This window comes from Hyperolius riggenbachi, chromosome 12 (genome assembly GCF_040937935.1).
Source record: "Hyperolius riggenbachi isolate aHypRig1 chromosome 12, aHypRig1.pri, whole genome shotgun sequence".
Classification (NCBI taxonomy): domain Eukaryota; kingdom Metazoa; phylum Chordata; class Amphibia; order Anura; family Hyperoliidae; genus Hyperolius; species Hyperolius riggenbachi.
Window position 1 is genome coordinate 53,801,272 of NC_090657.1, and position 16,577 is coordinate 53,817,848.

A 16,577-nucleotide genomic window follows, 5' to 3' on the forward strand; every position below is an offset into this window, starting at 1 on the left:
AGAACTGCCTTAATTCTATGTGGCATTGATTCAACAAGGTGCTGAAAGCATTCTTTAGAAATGTTGGCCCATATTGATAGGATAGCATTTTGCAGTTGATGGAGATTTGTGGGATGTACATCCAGGGCATGAAGCTCCAGTTCCATCACATCCCAAAGATGCTCTACTGGGTTGAGATCTGGTGACTGTGGGAGGCATTTTAGTACAGTGAACTCATTGTCAGGTTCAAGAAACCAATTTGAAATGATTCGAGCTTTGTGACATGATGCATTATCCTGCTGGAAGTAGCCATCAGAGGATGGTGGTCATGAAGGGATGGACATGGTCAGAAACAATGCTCAGGTAGCCCGTGGCATTTAAATGATGCCCAATTGGCACTAAGGGGCCTAAAGTGTGCCAAGAAAACATCCCCCACACCATTACACCACCAGCCTGCACAGTGGTAACAAGGCATGATGGATCCATGCTCTCATTCTGTTTACGCCAAATTCTGACTGTATCGAGACTCATCAGTCAGACAAGGCAACATTTTTCCAGTCTTCAACTGTCCAGTTTTCGTGAGCTCATGCAAATTTTATCCTCTTTTTCCTATTTGTAGTGGAGATGAATGGTACCCGGTGGGGTCTTCTGCTGTTGCAGCCCATCCGCTTCAAGGTTGTGCGTGTTGTGGCTTCACAAATGCTTTGCTGCATACCTCTGTTGTAACGAGGTTATTTCAGTCAACGTTGCTCTTCTATTAGCTTGAATCAGTCAGCCCATTCTCCTCTGACCTCTAGCATCAACAAGGCATTTTCCTCCACAGGACTGCCGCATACTGGATGTTTTTTCCTTTTCACACCATTCTTTGTAAACCCTAGAAATGGTTCTGCGTTAAAATCCCAGAAACTGAGCAGATTGTGAAATATTCAGACCGGCCCGTCTGGCACCAACAACCATGCCTTTATCAAAATTGCTTAAATCACCTTTCTTTCCCATTCTGACATTCAGTTTGGAGTTCAGGAGAGTGTCTTGACCAGGACCACACCCCTAAATGCATTGAAGCAACTGCCATGTGATTGGTTGACTAGATTTTACTACAATCTTTCTGTGAACGCTATCCAATTCTTATGGTATGATCTGCGCTTCTGTGAACTCTCTCGATTTTACTACAATCTGTGAATATTCTGAAGTGCTGCAATACTTTGCATTTTTACTATATCTAAGTGGCTGGCTTTGTATATTCCATGAATTAGTCTGCTCTCCACTGGCTCATATCTCTGGCTCCATGCTAGTTTGTCCCTAACACCCATAGACAATTAAGCTGCTTCCTGCTTAATTACTGGAGTTGTACTGTGATCTGCTACAGGCTGAGCTCTCAGTCCCTCACCTGCATCAGTCAGTCTACAATCAGGCCTGCTAGGCATAGGCTATCAGGCTTACTATATAAATGCAGCTCTAAGTTGATTTATGCACCCGTATTTCAAAGTACCCTGGTTTCTAAGTACAAAGAGAATGACCGAATTAGACCAGAATTAAGCCAGAAGAGACCAGAAGAAACAGATACAAGACTTTAGCAATCTGATTCTCGGTTAGTGCAATATTGTTGTCTCTGCTCTTCATGATTAGCCTGCTTTCCCCTGCTATTCTTAAATCGGTACACTCACTGCATCCTCCTGCTGTCAGCAACACGCTGTCAGAATTCTAGTGGTTTTATTTATGCAGGAAAAGCTGTCATATGTATAGGTTTTAAATGTTAATGTTCTATGCAAAATTTCATTGTAAACTGTAAAGTTGGGTTACTTCTTTAATATATTGCTTTGTGACATCTCAGCATATTCCAGGCTGTAAAGCTTATAAGATTATTTTAACTTGCAAGCTGGAAGATAATTGACGTACTGGTTACAAGAAGCCAAAACATTCTTTGTTAATGTCAAGGTTAGACTGCGCAGTATGTGTAAGACAGAATGCTAGTTTAAAACTCACATTACTGCAATTATATATGCACATTTTCTTAATTCTTACACATAGATATTATTAATCTAAATATTAATAATCAATACAGTCCCTCTAAAGAAAGAAATAGTTATTGTTAAACCCTATATAATATAATACTTTTAAAGATGATTCAATGATGCCACCTGGCGGTTTAATAGTCTTATAAAATTAATATTATTTGTTATGAAATGGTGACCTTGAAGTCATTATATTTAAAGTATTTTATATTATTATATTTTAATATGCAATTATATTTTATATGATTCATTGTTTTAGGAAGAATTATGTAATAAGCTTTATATTTAAATAAGTATATTAGAAGCTCTGTATGTTTCAAAAAGCATTACATTACTATATTTGTAATTCACAGATTGTTTGGTTCAACATGCCCTATTTGTTTGGGAAAGAACACACATTCCAAACTAATTAGCATTATCAGAAATGCATCATGAATAACATTGTTTAGTCTCAATGTCTGGGGCAGCCAGCAGACAAGATGGCTGGTGACGTCCATTTTTAATTAACTGCGTCAGAAATGACCTGATCAGAATTTGTAAGCACTCCAAATGACATTAATACCCACAAGATAAGGTAATTAAGGAATTTATAAACAATATTATTATGATTAAGGTATTCAAAACAAAAAAGTGTTATGGGTATTTTAAATGTCAAAGATAGCGAACTACGCATGGAAGCTTTAGCCAATCAGAACCTGGGATCCAGGGAAAGTCCAGATTAGGCAGCCATATTGCATCCAATCCCTATAAAAGTAGGAACTGAAAGCTCATAGTTTGCAGAAGCCCAACAATCTCCTGAGAAGACACTTAAAGGGAAGGTCCAAGCAAAAAAAAAAAAAATGAGTTTCACTTACCTGTGGCTTCTACCAGCCCCATGCAGCCATCCTGTGCCCTCGTAGTCACTCACTGCTGCTCCAGTCCCCCGCTGGCAGCTTTCTGACCTCAGAGGTCAGGGCCGAATTGCGTACATTTTTACAAATTCCCGCTAGTGCAGGAACATTAACACATACATTTTTACGCGTTAGTGGTGCAACGCATACATTTTTGTTCCTGCATTAGCTGGAATGCGTAAAAATGTATGCAATGTGGCCCTGACCTCCGAGGTCAGAAAGCTGCCAGCGGGGGACTGGAGCAGCAGTGAGTGACTACGAGGGCACAGGATGGCTACATGGGGCTGGTAGAAGCCCCAGGTAAGTGAAACTCATTTTTTTTTTTTGCTTGGACCTTCCCTTTAAGGCAGAAGCTACCTTCCCACAAGTGGTTCTAGATGCTGAAGAGATGACAGAGAAGGGGTAATATGCTTAATATTCTGGGGATTTACTTTATTAATTTTTCAGCATTAAGTTCTGTTAAGAAGTTTTTTTAGAAGCTATTTTTTATGCTATTTCTTTAAGAAGATTACTACAAGTTTTACACAGCTACTAGATACACAGCTATTATATACACAGCTATTGATACAGATGAGACTACTTTTGATCTTATTCTACATAACACAACTGTTATATTCTTTTTTGAATGTACTTGGAAGATTGATGAATGCTTGACTATAAAGGCCTTGATGAGATGGTATGCTGTTAGAAGGAAACACTACTTGGAACTGTTCATATTTTGTATATATGCTGTATGATAAGCAAATACAATTTTTTATATAAAATCATACACTGAGTGCTCTGATTCATTTCAAGGTATACCATCAATCTATAATTACTGTTATAGAGGGTTCAGACCCCCCTATGTCGGATTTATATGATAGCAACGCTTTAAGGGCTGGTCCTTTACTGAGTTAGCAATCAAGAAAAAGGCAAGAACCGCTCAGGTTTTTGACAACGCTCTACATTTCTCCCTCTCTTTTATCATCTCTACAGGTTGCCTCTCACGAAACTTTCCTATTCATACAATCTCGCTCCACCAAGAGCAGCTCTACACTTTTACGTGGATTCCTAGATGGCTCAGAAGTTGTTTTCGTCTTTAGTGGCTCCTGTTCTTTGTGAACTGATCCCTGTATAAAGTCTCACAAGAGGTAACAGGCCTTCCCCAATGTGTTTGACTGTTTGTGCAGGACTCGGGGGCAGCACCCTCTGTCATCTATTCCATATTCCTGGCTGCTATCCAGCGGCCTCTCCTTCATCTCATAAGCAAGAGACATGTGGCAGCTGCCCGAAAAAAGTGTTTGGGATTTTCCAAAATACTGCAGGAGCTGTAATAGCCAGGGAGAACTGGGGCACAACTCTAACAGCAGGAGGACTGGGGCGCAACTCTAACAGCAGGATGACGGGGGCACAGCTCTAACAGCGGGAGGACTGGGGCATAACTCTAAAAGCGGGAGGACCGGGGCATAACTCTAACAGCAGGAGGACTGTGGCACAACTCTAACAGCAGGAGGTCTGGGGCGCACCTCTAACAGCAGGAGGACTGGGGCACAACTCTAACAGCAGGAGGACGGGGGCACAACTCTAACAGCGGGAGGACTGGGGCACAACTCTAACAGCGGGAGGACTGGGGCATAACTCTAACAGTGGGAGGACTGGGGTATAACTCTAACAGCGGGAGGACTGGGGCATAACTCTAACAGCGGGAGGACTGGGGCATAACTCTAACAGCAGGAGGACTGTGGCACAACTCTAACAGCAGGAGGTCTGGGGCGCACCTCTAACAGCAGGAGGACTGGGACACAACTCTAACAGCAGGAGGTCTGGGGCGCACCTCTAACAGCAGGAGGACTGGGACACAACTCTAACAGCAGGAGGTCTGGGGCGCACCTCTAACAGCAGGAGGACGGGGGCACAACTCTAACAGCAGGAGGACTGGGGCACAACTCTAACAGCAGGAGGACTGGGGCACAACTCTAACAGCAGGAGTACTGAAGAGCAACTCTAACAGTAGGAGAATTGAGTCACAACTCTAACAGCAGGAGGACTGGGACACAACTCTAACAGCGGGAGGACAGGGGAACAACTTTAAGAGCGGGAGGACAGCAACTGAGGGATAATCTTTCCATTGTGGGCAAAACCAGCAGTAGAAAACATACAGCATTTTTTAATCCCACTCCATACCACGCATAACATTTTGGTCTTTCCTGGATTTGGGCTTGAAAGCTAATTGTATGCCCTTAATTACAACTTGAAACCTGATTGGATGGATCAATGTCTATGCAGTGGCGTACCTACCACAAGGCTGCAGGTGCTAACAGCCCTGGGTGCAGCCATGGCTAGGGGTGCCACTGTGGTGCTCAGCCACTGTGTTCTTCCACCTGGGATCTTTTTTCATAGTTCGGAAAACATTCAGGAAAATAGCAGCAGGCAGTGCAGGGGACTGTACAACTTCCTGCACTAGATGGAGTGCCCCTCCCCTTCCTGTCTCATGGGCAATGCATTTCCTTACTCTCTGCACAAAGTCTGCAGTGAGTTAATGTGCCAAGCAGCAGGGTGAGTAGAGAGAATGACTGCTGTGCTGCAGCTGGGACATTAGCAGGGAGAGGTGGCAGGATGTGTTTAGTGCTTCAGAAGTTGCCATTCATTAGTAGTCATGTGCACTGGCTGCTGTAATAGCAGAGTGGCCTGGGCTATTGATTATTAATCCTGATCAGAGTAATTAATCAATAATGCAGGGCAGTCTGCTGTTGCAGAAGCCAGTGATACAGGTGCTGATAGCCAACTTCTGTAGTGAGCAGAGAAGCAAGCTCCATGCAATTTAGATTAGCTTGATTGCAGGTAATCTTATCTCTTTTCCCAGCTGCCTCTCCCACCCCATTGTCTTCCCCCATGACCCTTTCCTCTTTTCAGATTTCAGTGACTTTTAACAGCATCTCCCTGCCAAACAGCACTAGTGAGATCTTAAGTCCTGGTGAGAGGTCATCCTGCCATTTCTCCTCTCCCACAAGGCTCTCTGTCTTGTGCCTCTACCACTTTATCCCTTCCTCCTCCTATGCATCCCCCTCTTTCATATATCCCCCTTTTCTGACTGTCTTCAGAGAAGCTCACAATCTAATTCTACCATAGTCATAGTCTAATGTCCTACCATATTATTATTGTGTATTTATATAGCACTGGCATCTTCTGCAGCACTGTATAGAGTACAGAGTTTCATAACGGCTAGCTCCGTCCACATCCTGATGACTCCTTTTCCCCCAAAATTTGCAGCAACTTGCTTAGGGCCCCAACTCGTCAACCCTCTAATAAAATAACATGGTTGTTTCGGGGGGGGGGGGGGGGGGAAGGAGTTTGTCTGTAAATTATCAGCACCGGGTGTTAAATTCTCTAGGTACGCCACTGCATCTATTTGAAAGCTGACTGGAAGCCTTACCTTAGTGATACTTATTGGATGACATGAGTTCTTGCTTAAAATCTGATTTTATGGTACTGGTTAGCGCTTGATAACTGACTGGATGCTATGGGTCACTGCTCAAAAGCTGATTGGTTACCATGGATTACAGCTTGAAAGCTGATTGGATGCCATGGATTCCTGTTTGAAAGCTGATTGGATGGCACAGGTTAGTACTTGAATGCTGATTGGATGCTATGGGTTACCGCTCAAAAGCGGACTGGATGCCACGGATTACTGTTTGAAAGTTAAATGGATGCCTTAAGTTACTGCTTGTATCTGAATAGATGCCTTAGGTTACTGCTTAAAAGCTGATTGGATGCCATGGGTCACTGGCCAAAATCCGATTGGATGCCATGGGTCACTGGCCAAAAGCTGATTGGATGCCTAAACCTATTTCTTGAAAGCTGATTGGATGCCTAAACCTATTCTTGAAAGCTGATTAGATCCTATAGGTTAATATTTGAATATTGATTGCATGCCTTAAAATACTACTTGAAAGATGATTGGGTGCCATACTACTTGAAATATGATTGGGTGCCATAAGATACTACTTGAAAGATGATTGGGTGGCATAAGATGATTGGGTGTCATGAATTTAAAGCAGACTGAATGCTGTGGGCAGTGGCGTAGCTAAGGAGCTGTGGGCCCCGGTGCAAGTTTTACATGGGGCCCCACAACCATTCTATACATAACAATTGATACGGCGCACCAAAATCTGCCAATGGCAACTACAGTGTCGGAGGTGCAGGAAGGGGATGGGGAGCAGCTTGTTAATGATTACCCCTATTCAAAGTATCTATAGAAGTGATTATTATGAGCACAGGAGAGCTAATACTGTAGTTGAGGGAGGGCCCTTCGGAGCCCCTCTGGCTCAAGGGCCCCGATGCTGTTGCAACCTCTGCACCCCCTATTGCTATGCCCCTGGATGTGGGTTTCTGCATGATATGTGATGGAATACCATAGGTTACTGCTTGCTCTCATTACTCTTTGCTCTCCATGGTGTAGGCCTGATGTCCGGAAAACAGATGTGAGGTTTATATATAACCATAACTAAACTTTCTGCAAATTCAGCAATCCAATCTCAGCAAGAAAATGACAAGAATGTAAAGGCAATGAAATAGAAAAAGGATTGGACAGACCATGATCTAAACAGCTAGAGTCAGACAGCACGGCCACAAACTGCTTTTAATAGAGAATATAAATAGTGGCATTGCCAACAAAATGTCTCCTGCAGGCTGCCCGCTGGCCATGCCAAGCTGCTGTATAAACAGAGCTCAGAATGTGTGCCAGGCTTCTGCCAGACATGTGCCAGGGTCTCCCACAATGCTTTGCAGCAGCAAGACTACTGTGCTCTGACTGAGGAGGCCATGACAGCATGGCATTCTGGGTAAAAATCTAATAAAACTTATAGTAAACAATACTGGTCAGTTGTTTGTTTTCCTGAATGGACCAGGTAATAGATTTGTATGACTCTGAGTTACTGGTCATGATTACAGTATTTATTGTTTCTGTTTCTTCTGGGGGCTACAGCAGGAGGTGTTCACAGCAAATCCTATCCTTTGAAATCTATCACCTGATGCATCTGAGTAAAGCCTTGTATACATGCTAGATGTTTCATGACCAAGGCAGGTAACAGGGGCTGCCTATGCTGAGAATCTAGCATGTGTAGGGAAGCTGCTGATCCTCCAGGATGCACCGGGGAGTGCTCCAGACTGGTGGAACATTTTGGCCAGTTCTGCTACTCACCCTGCCCGCTCCATGCTGCTCCGTCATGTGCCGCACCAGCATCCCCCCTCCATAGCAACAAACGGTGTTGCTGGCCTGTAGGTGTTTGTACGGAACATTGTTCCTGAACTGTTGCCTGCAATATCAAGTGTCAATTCCTGTGGGCAACAGTAATTGTGCATGTGTATGCACCTTAAAGAGACTCTGAAGCCAATCTAAAATCTCCTTTCTACCTATTTATTTTAAGCAGTATTAGTAGACCTAAAGTGTTGTATTTCCACGGCAGAACGAAGGGGTTTAGAGTCCCCAAATCTCGGGGCAAACTTCCACGACTTTCAAAGTCATGGATTTTGCTGCCCGGGGAGGCAGAGCTTTGTGCTGTAGCTATGTCTGTACTGACGTCAATCTGCCCGCGGATCTCCGCCTCTCCCCGCCCCTCTCTGTGAAGGAAGACTGAGAGGGGCGGGGAGAGGCGGCGATCAGTGCAGATTGACTACAGTAGAGGCAGAGCTACAGCGCTAAGCTCTGCCTCTTACAGGAAGTCCGTCAAAAATTTGCTCCGAGGATTTGGAGGGGGTCTAAACCCCTCATTCTGCCATGGGAATGCAGCGTTTTAGGTCAACTGATACGGCTTAACATAAATAGAAGGTAAAAAGGAGATTTTAGATTGGCTTCAGATTCTCTTTAACTCTAGTAGGAATATGGGCTTTCATTTATATTTATATATAAGGGAGACCCCGTCTTACAAACTTCCGGCATACAAACATCCTGCCAAAACGAAAGTCCCGCTGATCCTATCGCAATGGCGCTGTTTCCCGCCATGGTGAGGGAAGTTTGAAGGGAACAACTTCAAACTCCCCCTCCACCCTGTGTCATGTCAAGTCCCCCTCCTGTGCCCCCCCCCCCCCCAGCCTAATCTATAATGCAGAGTAAGGCACAGCAGAAGCAGCGTGCTACGCTCACACCCCAGCTGGAGTCCAGCGATGCGCATCCTCCTTTCTCCGCTCACTCTAGTGCCGGCATCTCCTGCATGTTGATTGATGTGATTGATTGTATGAGGGGTGATTGGTTGTTAGTGCAACCACTAAATGGGGGGAGGGGGGTAATCTCGTATTCTTGGGTAACCTAGTATTGTTTTTTTTAGTAGATTTGTACTACCTATGCATATACAGATGGATTTATGTTGACCCCCCTGTATTATAATATTAAAGGATACCCGAAGTAACATGTGACATGATGAGATAGACATGGGTATGTACAGTGCCTCGCACACTAATAACTATGCTGTGTTCCTTTTTTTCTTTCTATGTCTGAAAGAGTTAAATATCAGGTATGTAAGTGGCTGTCTCAGTCCTGACTCAGACAGGAAGTGACTACAGTGTGACCCTCACTGATAAGAAATTCCAACTATAAAACACTTTCCTAGCAGAAAATGGCTTTTGAGAGCAAGAAAGAGGTAAAAGGGGGAATTTCTTATCAGTGAGGGTCACACTGTAGTCACTTGTCTGTCTGAGTCAGGACTGAGTCAGCCACTTACATACCTGATATTTAACTCTTTCAGGCAGAGAAAGAAAAAAGGAACACAGCATAGTTATTTGTGTGCTAGGCACTGTAAAAACACATGTCTATCTCATCATGTCACATGTCACTACTGGTATCCTTTAAGTGCTCGTGGTAGTGTTTCTTATCTCCTCTAGGATTCCTTGAGAATTTGCTACTGTCCATATGTAGAGGTAACTTTTTAAACCTTTTATTGTGAGGACTTCAGCTACCCCTAGGTGGTTTATATGACCCTTCCACCTGTGGGATAGGAACTAATCTCATTCACAGAGTCTGGGTTACCCCCCTCCCCCCCCCCCCCCCCCCCCATTGTGGTATATGTTATGGTGAAGGGTAGTTAGCCCAATTTTAATATTTATACTTATGAAAGGTTATGTTTTAGGTATTATATTACCACTTAGAAGGGCTTATTGGGGGTAACAGTAAATTCGGGCGCCTGAGGCAAGTGGACAAATCGGGCGCCGCCATTTACTCCCATAATAAATATCGTTTAATGGGCGCCCGACAGGAAAAAAGGGCGCCGGAGAAAAATAACGTTTTATAAGCGGCGCCCGGAGACTTTTACTGTTTTATAACTGCTTCTCATGATTACACATTATTTTATGATTTATAATTTTTTAAACATTATTTTTAAACGAAAAACAGTACAATCTTTTTTAAAACATTATTTTTAAACGAAAAACAGCACAATATTTTTTTCACACGTTATTAATGCTTATCACAGGGGGGTCTTAGGTTTAGGCACCACCAGGGGGGTCTTAGGTTTAGGCATCAACAGGGGGGTCTTAGGTTTAGGCACCACCAGGGGAGTCTTAGGTTTAGGCACCACCAGGGGAGTCTTAGGTTTAGGCACCATCAGGGGAGTCTTAGGTTTAGGCACCACCAGGGGGGTCTTAGGTTTAGGCACCAACACGGGGGTCTAGGGGTTAGGGGTAGGTACAGGGAGGGTTACTTACTATTTTTTTTTTAAACGTTTTTATACGTTTCACTTTTTAAACGGAAGATTAACGTTTTCACAATTGCCAATTTCATGCACATTATTTAATGATTTATAACTTTATAAAACATTATTTTTAAACGAAATATAGTACATTATATTTTTAAACGTTATCCATGCTTATCGTTTAAAACCCGGCGCCCTTTTTTCCCAGCGCCCCTTTTTAACGTACGCCTTATTGGGGGCTTTGTGTAGTCTCAGTGTTTGTGTGTCTCCTGCATGTTGCGTGTAATCATGCGACAGGGAGGAGATACCGGCACTCGAGTGAGCAGTGAGCGGAGTAGATAGACGAACAGTGCTGGACTACAGCTGGGAAGTGAGAGCAGCAATGCTTCTGCTGCACCTTATTTTGCATTATAGACTTGGCTTGGAGGGCATTGGAGTAGGCCACTACCACCACCAGGAAAAAGCCACAGGGGGAAGGAAGGTGGCACCGGAGACTAAAGGAGGTAAAAAGGGGCTAAATGTGGCAAAGAACAACAGAGGTTGCACAGAGGGAGACACTTGAAGCGCAGGGGAACAGAGGGGTACATTGGAGGCACAGGGGAACACAGAGGGACACTGGAGGCACACGGGAACAGAGAGGGACACTGCAGGCACAGGGGAACACAGAGGGACACTGCAGGCACAGGGGAACACAGAGGGACACTGGAGGCACAGGGGAACAGAGAGGGACACTGGAGGCACAGGGGAACAGAGAGGGACACTGGAGGCACAGGGGAACAGAGAGGGACACTGGAGGCACAGGGGAACAGAGAGGGACACTGGAGGCACAGGGGGGCGGGGGGAAGGGGGACAATGCAGAAACAGGGGTACAGAGGGGGACACTGCAGGCACAGGGGGACAGGCAGGGCACAGTGGAAGCACAGGGGAACAGAGGTGGCACTGAGGGGGACATTGGAGTCAAAGGGGGCACCCAGGAGTCACAGGAGACAAAGGTGGAACGGTGTTCTGACTTACAAACAGGCTCAGGTTAAGAACAAACCTACAGAAACTATTTCGTTCGTTAACCAGGGACTAACTGTAATCAACAAAAACATGAAAATATAAAAGGTCCAATAATAAACAAGTATTACAATTAGCAAAATGAAGTTCTCTAATGATGAGTTTGACCATTTAGAGAAAAGTGTTTCTGGATGGATCAGCAATGAGTCAGAATTAGAATAAAGAAAAGGAAGGAATGAACAGCTTTAGGTTCAGCTTCTCTCTTTTGATGTTAAAATAAACCTTTTCCTGCAAGGAGATACCTTTCCTGCTCTCCATTCCATACACCCAGACTCTGTCTTTCCTTTCCAGCAGTCACAGGGGGTTAAATTCACACTCACCTCCCAAAATCCTCCACCACTGCTTGGCTGCTGCCTGAGTTTTTTTCCCCAAATTTAATATAATATAAATAGGTCTGTGTGCGGAGGTCTCGCTCACACTGCCAGTGCTGTCTGCACGCTATGGAACACCTCCGCATCCTTCTCTTCCTGGCTGTCCTGACTGTTGCATGCCACAGCCTGAAGGCATGCCCGGCAAACTGCCACTGTCACGGAGGAGAGCTGCAGCATGTCATCTGCTACAATGCTGGCTTAACCAAGATCCCCAAAGTGTCGGAACAAACCCGTCTAGTGAACCTGCAAAAGAATTCCTTTCCGGTGCTGGCTCCCAACTCCTTTAAAGAGATGAAAGGCTTGGTCTCCTTGCATCTGCAGCACTGTCATATCAAGGAGGTGACTACTGGGGCTTTTCGAGGTCTTAAGAGGCTGGTGTATCTCTACCTATCACACAACGACATAAGCATAATTGGTGCGGGTGCTTTCGATGAACTGACCGAACTCACCTATCTGTACATGGAACACAACAAGATCATTGACATCCCCAAGGGGCTGTTGTCACCACTCTTGAACCTCTTCATCTTCCAGCTGAGCAGTAACAAAGTGCGTGAGCTGAAGGCTGGGACCTTCGCTGGTGCTAAAGACCTACGCTGGCTCTACCTGTCAGATAATGAGATCACCACTCTGCATCCAGGATCTTTGGACGAGGTGGAGAACCTGGCCATCTTCCACATTGATGGAAAATCAGCTGAGCTCCTATCCATTGGCTGCTGTCAGCAAGCTGGAGGGTGGTAGAGGACTACAAGATCTCCAGAAACCCCATAAAGGTCATTCCTGACTATGCTTTCCAGTCATTTGGCAGATACATGGAATCCCTGGCCATGGACAACATGGGTGTAGAGAAAGTAAGTGTTCAATGTGTGCTTGATATTGACCAAGTGGTCACACTGTGCTAAAGATTACAAAAATCACAAATCAAAAATATTTGGTGTAGAAATCTGGGCAGCAGATCTTAATACCATAACCAATCTCAGCTTCAGAATCACAATAGTTTTGTTAAACCGAGTGGGGTAATGCTGGAACTGTTAGTCTGCAGATCCACTTAGAGACAGCTGGCAGATTTTTTTTTCCAGCCAGTTATATCCCTAATGTCAAGTACAAGTGGCGTAGCTAAGGAGCTGTGGGCCCCGATGCAAGTTTTACATTGGGGCCCCCCCCAAGCACTCTATACATATCAATTGATACGGCGCAACAAAAACCTGCCAATGACAACTACAGTGTCGGGTGCAAGAAGGGGATGGGGAACAGTGTGTTAGTGATTACTACTATTCAAAGCATCTACAGAAGTGATTATTATGAGCACAGGACCAATAGAGAGCTAATAATGTAGTTGAGGGAGAGCACTTCGGGGCCCCTCTGGCCCAAGGGGCCCCGATGCGGTCGCTACCTCTGCACCCCCTATTGCTACGCCCCTGGTCAAGTATCAGTCTGCTCATGGTAGGCTTGTAGAGCTGAGTATGATGTTAGGATGTCAACACATAACTCTCCCCCACCCAAAGCTGGATCACCCACGAGGCTTCCTAGCCCAGTTATTAAGGCCTATTAGTGTCCAAAGGACAGAAAAAAGTGCCACCATTCAGATGGGTAGGGTCATCTTTAAAGCCCACAAAACGTTGCAGTTCTCCAGATTAAAAAAAATCTGTTTCACCAATTTATAGATCATCTCCCCTCAACAGCAACCTCCTACTGCCTGCTAACTACCTCATTCCCAGTCACTCTGAAGCCAGGCCTCCCCAGTACAGATTGATAAGCAAGATGTGAGGGGGCGTGGCTTCAGTATTCAGCGTAATCACACCCACCTCCTTTTCCCAGCACGCCCATGTGACGAGAAACTCCGACCACAGAATTAAACTTTATCCCAATCAGTAGCTGATACCCCCCTTTTACATGATAAATCTATTCCTTTTCACAAACAGACCATCAGGGGTGCTGTATGGCTGATATTGTCGGGTGAAACCCCTCCCACAAGAAACTATGAGCTACCGTGGTACTCCTGGCAGTTTCCTGTCTGTGAACCTTGTTGCATTGTGGGAAATAGCTGTTTACAGCTGTTTACAACTTCCAAAAAAGTATGCAGCATCTACATCACCTGCCAACAGGTATAAAAAATGTCACCATGTGATAAATGGCAGAATCTAAATCAGGGATTTAAAAGATTTTACAATGGGCAAACATTGACTAAATCATTTATACATAATTATTGTAAAAATTAAGCATTTTTTTTTTAATTACATTATTTTCACTGGAGTTCCTCTTTAAGTTTTACTAAAAAAATGACAGAACTATCACGGGTACGATAAACAATTCCACCCTTCTGAGGCTAGATGGGCAAAAGTTTGCAAACCCTCATTTCAATACTGGTATGGACTTAGGAATCTTCTTGTATTATGTTAAGGTCAGTGGCGTAGGGCTCACCAAAGCAGCTACTATGGGGCTCGTAGCCAAGGTGGCCCGGTGATCTCAGCTGGTGATAAGTGAGTCTGCTGCAGGCCCCCCTGAATTGGAGAGTGAGTGGAGAACTGGGATGTAACATACCTCTATGGGCTCCACTGACTGGTCTTCGTTCCTCATAGTGCGCTCACATCCATGACTACAGCACCCTCTCTCATAACATGGGTTACATGACAACAGAAGGCGCTATAATCATAGACACATGACACATTGGGAAAGTGGACCATCGGTGGAGCCTGCAGTGGCATGTAACTTCCCTCCAGCGCTCAGTGCTCTTACTCTGCATATGGAGGGGGAGGGGCTAATCTGGCTACCTAACAACAACCAATATTATGTATTTATATTATGCAGGCATCTTTTGCAGCATTTTAAGGAGTCCAGAGTCATGTTCCATTAGGTCCATAAACACACACAATTACTGGCACCTGCAGGGATTGGAAATCAAACCCTCAGGCGACAGTTTGGGATACAGTGCTGTACAGGTGTGTCACCAGCCTACAGGCTAGGCAGCATGTCAGATGCTATGGAGGGGGAGGAGCAAGATGAAACAGCTTTGAGTGGGGTGGGGTAAGTAGGGGAACAATGGGCTTAGCCTGCACTCAGATAAGACAATAAAGCTCTACAAATCTCTCAGCCAATACCGGTGCTGCTGTACACATGCCACCAGTGTCCCTAACCAGCCAAAAACCGTCTAGCATGTGTACAAGGCTTTAGAGGAGCTCAAAATCCAACCCCCGCCATAGTCGTTGTCTGTGCCGTTAATAGTCACCTTTAGAGACACCAGTTTCTAGAGAGTGTTCATACTTTCGATAAGATAATTCAGATAGAAAGAAAAGTTATGTATAATCTATCCAATCCACTAAAGAACCCAACTTGCGATCATAGCTCCCCCAGTTATGAATATATCTATGAAAAATCTGCCATGCAGAACAATTATTTCTCAAAGTAACTGAAATGTCCGATTCTGCAATTCGTAGGGACACTCATTGGGATTCCACAGAAATGAAATTTTCGCATTTTTTGATTGGAACTCATATTTCTGTGTAAATACCGCATTACCGCGATTTGGTAGTTTTAGCCCAATCTCAGAACTTAGAAGCATTGGACCAATCAGAAAATATAGAGTCAACTCAAAAGTATTTGGCCAACCAGAGAATGCAAATAATGAATAAAAAAAAGAGACTCCTCAGAAAATGGAATTTCCACAGAAATCAGTAATCGGCGTCGGCGGGTAATCGGAATTTCCACAGAATCAGTAATCAGCGCTGGCGGTAATCGGAATTTCCACAGAATCAGTAATCGGCTGTTGGCGGTAATCGGAATTTCCACAGAATCAGTAATCGGCGCTAGCAGTAATCGGAATTTCCACAGAATCAGTAATCGGCCGTTGGCGGTAATCGGAATTTCCACAGAATCAGTAATCGGCGTTGGCGGTAATCGGAATTTCCACAGAATCAGTAATCGGCGTTGGCGGTAATCAGAATTTCCACAGAATCAGTAATCGGCGGTTGGCGGGGTAATCGGAATTTCCACAGAATCAGTAATCGGCGTTGGCGGTAATCGGAATTTCCACAGAATCAGTAATCGGCGCTGGCGGTAATCGGAATTTCCACAGAATCAGTAATCGGCGTTGGCGGTAATCGGAATTTCCACAGAATCAGTAATCGGCCGTTGGCCGGTAATCGGGAATTTCCACAGAATCAGTCATCGGCGTTGGCGGGTAATCGGAATTCTCCACAGAATCAGTCATCGGCGTTGGCGGGTAATCGGAATTTCCACAGAATCAGTATCGGGGGAATCGGAATTCACAGAGCAGTATCGGCCGGGGTAATTGGAGTTTCCGCTGAATTGGAAATCTGCATTTCTGACCAGCCCTAGTCAGGATCGATTGGTCCCATACCATTATTCACTAAAAATTGTTCCGTTAGTGGGCACCTTAACAAACAGACCTGATGAAGGCGAGGATTCGCCAAAACACGCTGTAATGCCGTCAGCACACTCATACCCCAAGGGTCCACATCCAGAACCCCAACCCCCCCCCCCCCCCCCCCCCCATCCATCTGGACCAGGACCACCGCGGGGCCACGGTGGTCACACAAGGAGGTGGGTCCCCAGGGTTCCAGGATAGGGCTGTTGCCCATGTTGATATTG

General features: G+C 44.8%; 2 protein-coding genes across 2 annotated transcripts in view; one reads left to right on the forward strand and one right to left on the reverse strand.

Moving 5' to 3' along the window:
• Nucleotides 1-16,577, reverse strand: part of LOC137541636 (medium-chain acyl-CoA ligase ACSF2, mitochondrial-like) — a 132,506-nt gene that overhangs the window by 15,760 nt on the left and 100,169 nt on the right. The gene's annotated exons all lie outside the window — the stretch shown is intronic.
• CHAD (chondroadherin) overlaps nucleotides 12,030-16,577 on the forward strand; it is an 8,298-nt gene continuing 3,750 nt past the window's right edge. The window contains 3 exon segments of the mRNA XM_068263040.1: nucleotides 12,030-12,653; nucleotides 12,655-12,699; nucleotides 12,701-12,820. Coding sequence (XP_068119141.1) covers nucleotides 12,042-12,653; nucleotides 12,655-12,699; nucleotides 12,701-12,820 — 777 coding nt within the window. The 5' untranslated portion in view covers nucleotides 12,030-12,041.